Source organism: Chelonoidis abingdonii, chromosome 5 (assembly GCF_003597395.2).
Source record: "Chelonoidis abingdonii isolate Lonesome George chromosome 5, CheloAbing_2.0, whole genome shotgun sequence".
NCBI classification, from domain to species: Eukaryota; Metazoa; Chordata; order Testudines; family Testudinidae; genus Chelonoidis; species Chelonoidis abingdonii.
This window is the reverse complement of record NC_133773.1, coordinates 63902046-63908045: the sequence shown is the minus strand read 5'-3', so window position 1 is coordinate 63908045 and position 6000 is coordinate 63902046. Positions and strand designations below refer to the sequence as shown.

The following is a 6000-nucleotide window of genomic DNA, read 5'->3' as shown; positions in this document are numbered from 1 at the left end:
TCACTCATGATTTTATATACCTCTATCATATCCCCTCTTAGTCTCCTCTTTTCCAAGCTGAAGAGTCCTAGCCTCTTTAATCTTTCCTCATATGGGACCCTCTCAAAACCCCTAATCATTTCAGTTGCCCTTTTCTGAACCTTTTCTAGTGACAGTATATCTTTTTTGAGGTGAAGAGATGACATCTGTAACACAGTATTCAAGATGAGGACATACCATGGATTTATATAAACGCAATAATATATTCTCAGTCTTATTCTCTATTCCCTTTTGATGATGAGGTAGATCCTAACAGTGACTCAGCACAGGTCATGTGAGTCCGATGGATTAAGGTAAGGACAGAGACATTTATCTTCTCATGTTTGGAGCCATCATCTTTGTAGTTCACAAACAAAAAGGAGCCACTAATAAGAATGAATAACTAGTATTCCTAGTAAGAATGAAAGGTTTCTGTCATAGCGGGGTGATAGCAGCACTATAGGTAAGTCTGAGACAAGTTTATTGTTTATCAGCCAATTATTTTATGTGCTCTTAATTTCCATTGACCATTAGCTGAAAAAAAGTATAAACCATGGTAAAGTTCTACTTTATAAAATCCTCCAATTCTCTAAAAAAAATCATAAAGTGATGGTCCTCTGATCAAAACAAAATTATGTTAGATTGCACCCTAGACTCTAAGTTCCTTGAATTGGCATTCATCTATTTAAAAATGAAATTATGTAAAATGCTAATTCTTTACATAAGAGATAAGAATTAACCAAGCAATCACAAATTACAGCTGCATTAGACAGCCATAAGAGAATGGAAATATTTCTATTAAAGGGGAGAAAGCTCTGAGAAGTATGTATTCTTCAGGAACCACACTGTAATATTTTTAAAATATTCATCTATTAAGGAACAAGCACTCCTGTGAAAACCTTGGGGCCAGATTCTTAGATGACATATGGTGCTTAAGTGTGTGGGGTCTGATTCTGATCTCAAATTGTGTATTTCTATTGACTTCAAAGAAGTTGCTCTGAATTTACACTCAGGTTAGTCATCAAAAATCTCTGCCAATCTGAAGTTAGTATTCACCGGAAGTCTTTGACCCATCTTCCTCTTTTTCATCCTTGCCTTCCTCTATTCTTCTTCAACCTTACTTTCCTATCCGAGGGCAACAGCTACAATATACAATGCTTTACATTTCCAAGGATCTGTACAAACTTTAATTAATGACTGATTTGTCACAACTGCTACGTGCGATAAATAAATATTATGATGTCCATTTTGTGGACGACACAAACAAGTTGAGTGGTTTGCACAGAGCAATGCAATAAGTCAGTGGAAGACCTGAGGTTAAAACCATCCTATATGGTATTCTATATGGAAGGGATACCATAGGATGCTCCAGATAAATGGCTGAAAGGCTATCATTTTCTATTGAGCTCTACAGGACCTTCCCATAAGGGCTGACAAAGAGCCAGACATAAACAGGGAATATTGACTGACAAATGCAAAAAACAAAACAAAGTGATAAAAAGAAAAAGATATGCTCTCTGTCAGCCATCAGTTGTACTAGTCTTAGGGGTTATTTGAACAAATAGGAGGTTTTTTTAAAAAGCAGGCAGAAGTATCATGTTTAAATTGGCAGTGTCCATTTAACATCTTTCTCTTGTATTGCAAAATAATGCCTGCTGCCCAGTCCCCTCATACATTCCCTAGGTGAGGCCAGATCAGCCAGGACACAGGATAGCAAATCTCAATGACTCCCGATCCGATCTGAGAAGCAGAAAATGAAATCTCCAACACACTCTGAAGCTTTCCCTCAGGCCCTCTAGTCCTTTGTGTGCCAAAGCATAAAGTAGAACACACATGCATTTGGAAATGAAACAGACATCCTTAAAAATATTACACTCTCACACAAGCTGGTAAAAACTTAATTCTTCCATGCACTGAAAATGTCACTGTAATCTGGGAGAACACTGTGCTGTGGGAAAGTGGTAAAAGCCATCTATAAACAGTTTTAGTGTCTGATAAGGATTGATACCACCACACTCCACATATTTTATGATATTGCGTATTTCCTTGCTTCGTAAATATATCCCCAAAGCTTTCCCCACAAAAGTCTCTAGTAACTAGGCTAAATGAGGCACTCTGGGATGTTAAATGGCAGCCCTATAGTTCCTACATATTTGAAATTCCTGGCTTCAGAAGCTGGACTCAGACATTTACAAATAGACAGTTGCTGGTGTATTCAAGCAAATGGAGAAGTAGAAGGAGCCTGTGACAGCAGTTGCAATTTCCTCCAATCTTTGAGAGATCTCACTGAATTAAATTTAAATAGCGTTGGAGACCACTGTATTATAAATACAAAGTTTATCAATTATTATGGGATAGTCTGGGGAGATGATGGCCAGCGTAAACCCTCAGAAATGATATGAGCTTCAAAGGACTATTTCAAACCATGTGCCAGACAAGAAGGAACTTCTGGAACAAACAAAGTGAGGTAGATTTCCTAGAATGTAAAATGCAGATGCTAGCCTGCTTAGGCAGTCTGACTTGCTGGGAAACTAACAGCATCGATAGAGAACTGTGCAACCTGGAAAAGCCCCATTTAGGAAGAAGAGAGACACGAGTCTCTGCCCAAGAGAGTTGATGGCTGAGGAGACAGGAGCCTAAGGTGGGTGCCCTTGCTGGACCACAAAGGGAGTAATATATAGGTCCAGTCACTGTCACATTCCTAAGTACTTCTGAGCACAGGGACTGCCCCCTGTGGATGGGTGTTGCAAAGGGGTGAAGAGAAATTAGACAAGGCGATGGCACCACCACAATTCAATATTGGCCAGAAGAGCTTTCTGGGCTAAAAGTTATTCAATCCTGCACAGTCTTTCAAAATAGAACTCAAACCTACACTTAGGGCCAATCGGGGAGGTGGGGGGGGGGGCAGGAGGGCCATTTAGCCTGGGCCTTAAGCTCAAATGGGGCCTCAAATTTAGTCACTTGTTAATTTTTTGGCATTTGATAAGTTTATTTGCATCCCTATCAGACCAAAATGTGACACACTCTCTCAGCATAGAGCTGCAAGTTTAAGCAAATAAGAGATGTAATTTGGTAAAAGACAATTTTTTTGTTAACAGATATAGATTTTGTCATATTAAAGAGTTAAAAATGTTCACAAATATTAATAAAAATACATTGCTTCTGATGGTACAAGATTAGACCATGATGAACATGTCTTCTCAGATCAGCTACTAGTGGCTGTTGCTGGATCAAGTGCGTGTTGAAAGGTAGAGAATTGTTACATTTTAGTGTCTTTATAGTTTTATGTCTAGTTGACTAAGGCATTATTTATGTGTGAGAATTCCTCATTATTATCTTCATATGGTAGCTAAAAGAGGTGACGGTTGGTTGGTTGAGCCCTATCTTGGCCACCATCATAGGTTTTCATAGTCTATAGGCCCAGATTCAAGGTGAACATTTGCGAGGACAGTCTTGTATAGTAAGTTTTGTGAGGACACATGTTTGAAATTTTTGGACATTATCCCTCTGTCTGTATCCATGTCTCTCTTTACAATATATATGTCATCCCTTTGTCTTCAGCTCAGCCTTTTATGTTATACCTTGCATGCTTGAGTTTTGATTCAGTGATAAGCATAATAACTTTCACTTTGTGTTCTTAATTAGTATTACTTTATTTTAAGTCTTTTCAGCATTTGTGTACCAGTTAGCATTTGTGTACATGTTTACAGTAGAAGATTTCAAGTGTAGATAAACACTTATTTACAGCAGAATATTTCGAGTGTGGAAAGGCTACATATTGACCAGACAGCTCACCATGAAGAGGGGATTTGAAAGTGGTGAAAGCAAGAGACAGTGAAAACAACCAAGTGAAGCAGTAGCTAAGAGCTCAAAGCCAATAACTTCATTTCTCAAACCACTGGAAAACACACCTTACCCAAGAAACAGTGCTACAGATAATGAAAACTCCGCAACTGCAACAGGTAATATTTCAATGCCAGTACCTGAACATGAGGACAGTAGTCAAGAAGGGGCTGTGCCAACAGTAACAGATGCAGCAGAAGATCCTGTGTACAATCAAGAAACAAGAAATCAACAGCAACAGGAAGATGTAGATCTTACGCAGCAAGAGCAATTCATGAGTACTGCAGCTTTGACTGTGACTGACATTGGAATTACTGACAAGAGCAATGCTGCTTTCTTCAAATTCCTTGGTTTGAAATTCCAAGTAACTTTCCATGAGATGCTGATAATCATGCTTTTTTACTTGTCTTCTGACAAAAACTCTTCCAAATGGTGACACCTGCACAAGAGACTGGTTATGCTGGCGTATGGAAAAACAATCTCTGTACTGTGCGCCCTGCTTCATTTTGAACAAAAGTGCTGCAAATGCATCAGTTCTCTCTAATCAATCAGGATGGAGCATCAACAGAGGTTGGAGGAAGTTGAAAGACCGAATACCATCACATGAGAGTTCAACGTCACACAAAGACAACTACGTTGCATGGAAATCAGCCAGTAGGGCAGCATCAGCTGAAAGTTCAGTTGAGAATTTACCCCTGACTGAACTCACTACAGAAATTAATAACTGAAAAAAACTTCTTGAGCGCACCCTGAATGTTATCCTTTTTCTTTCTGAGTGGGGATTGGCTTTCTTTGGTCCAGTCAATGTACTGGTGATCGTGCAAATAGAAACTTTCTAGGCATAGTTGAGCTCAGCAAATATGACCCACTTTTATCACAGCACATTAAACATGTTTGAGAATTGCAAGAGAGTCAAAAGCACATGCAAGTCCATTATCTCTCCACACACATACAAAACGAGTTTATTGAGCTATGTGGGTCATTTGTACAAACAATTCTGGATGTGATTCAAAATGCCAAGTATTTTTCAATAATTGTTTATGCCTCTCCTGATTATTCTCACAAGGAACAAACTATTATGGTTATTCGATAAGTTAAGATTGTAGACAGCTCAAAATTTTCAACTGAAGAAAGGTTTATTTTGTTTGAAAATTTCATGAGAAAAGCTGGAAAAGAAATTGCTGCTCGAGTACTAGCAATTCTAGAAGGTTTTAAGTTAGATTTTCAGGTCTGCATTGGTCAAACCTATGACAGTGGATCTAATATGACTGGGAAGTACAAAGGTGTACAAGCAGTTCTGCTTCAGCATAATTCAAACTGTATCTTCTCCTGCTGTGGGAACCACGCACTAAACCTTGTAGGTATTGACCGTGCTGAATCATGCAAGGAGGCAATTACTTACTTTGGAACTGTTCAGCAAATGTACAATCTCTTCAATTGCAGTCCACAAAGGTGGGAAATTCAGAAGCAATATCTTCCTATTTCACTGCATGGGATGTCCAAAACCAGATGGTCTGCATGGATTGATGGTGTTTAACCAGTTGCACAGCATTTGAATTCAATGAGAAAGGCTTTAAATGAGCTTGAATCTCTCAATCTCACTGCACTGGCTCAAACTAAACTTCAGTCTATTCAGAAGCACATGTCCAAATTTGAATGCATTTTGATGTCATCTTTGTGGATGAAGCTACTTACAACGATACACCAAACTAATCTGGTAATTGAAGCATGCAATACTACACTTGACGTTGAGAGGGATAACATTGGAAGTCTTATCAATGACATTAAACAGACTTGAGATGCGATCCTGAGTTCGAATTAGTAGCACAGAATACTGGCATTTCATCTAAGTTCTCCACCAATCGCAACTTACCTACTGATTCCGATGCCGAGCACCATTATAGTGTCAATGTCTTACTTGTCATCACTGACTCTATTCAATCAGGTCCTACACACTGATGTGAGTCACTGCAACTAATTTGTACCCTTTGGGGGTTTCTTTGGCAGTTTAACAGACTGAGTAATGAAGATCTACTTTCTGCAGCTGAACAATTTCAGCAACAGCACAAAAAAGAAATCTCAGAAGATCTCACTGACAAGGTCATCTTCCTCAAATGAATATATTCCTTGAACTTTAAA

At 38.7% G+C, this 6000-nt stretch overlaps 1 protein-coding gene across 2 annotated transcripts in view; it reads right to left on the bottom strand.

The window, feature by feature from the left end:
• The window catches only part of GUCY1B1 (guanylate cyclase 1 soluble subunit beta 1), a 56857-nt gene that overhangs the window by 29317 nt on the left and 21540 nt on the right, over nucleotides 1-6000 (bottom strand). The window contains exon 3 of one of the 2 annotated variants that reach the window (XM_032779129.2): nucleotides 4002-4064. The exons of the other annotated variant lie outside the window; for it this stretch is intronic. Coding sequence (XP_032635020.1) covers nucleotides 4002-4064 — 63 coding nt within the window. The remainder of the gene's footprint in view (nucleotides 1-4001; nucleotides 4065-6000) is intronic. 2 annotated transcript variants of the gene reach the window in all.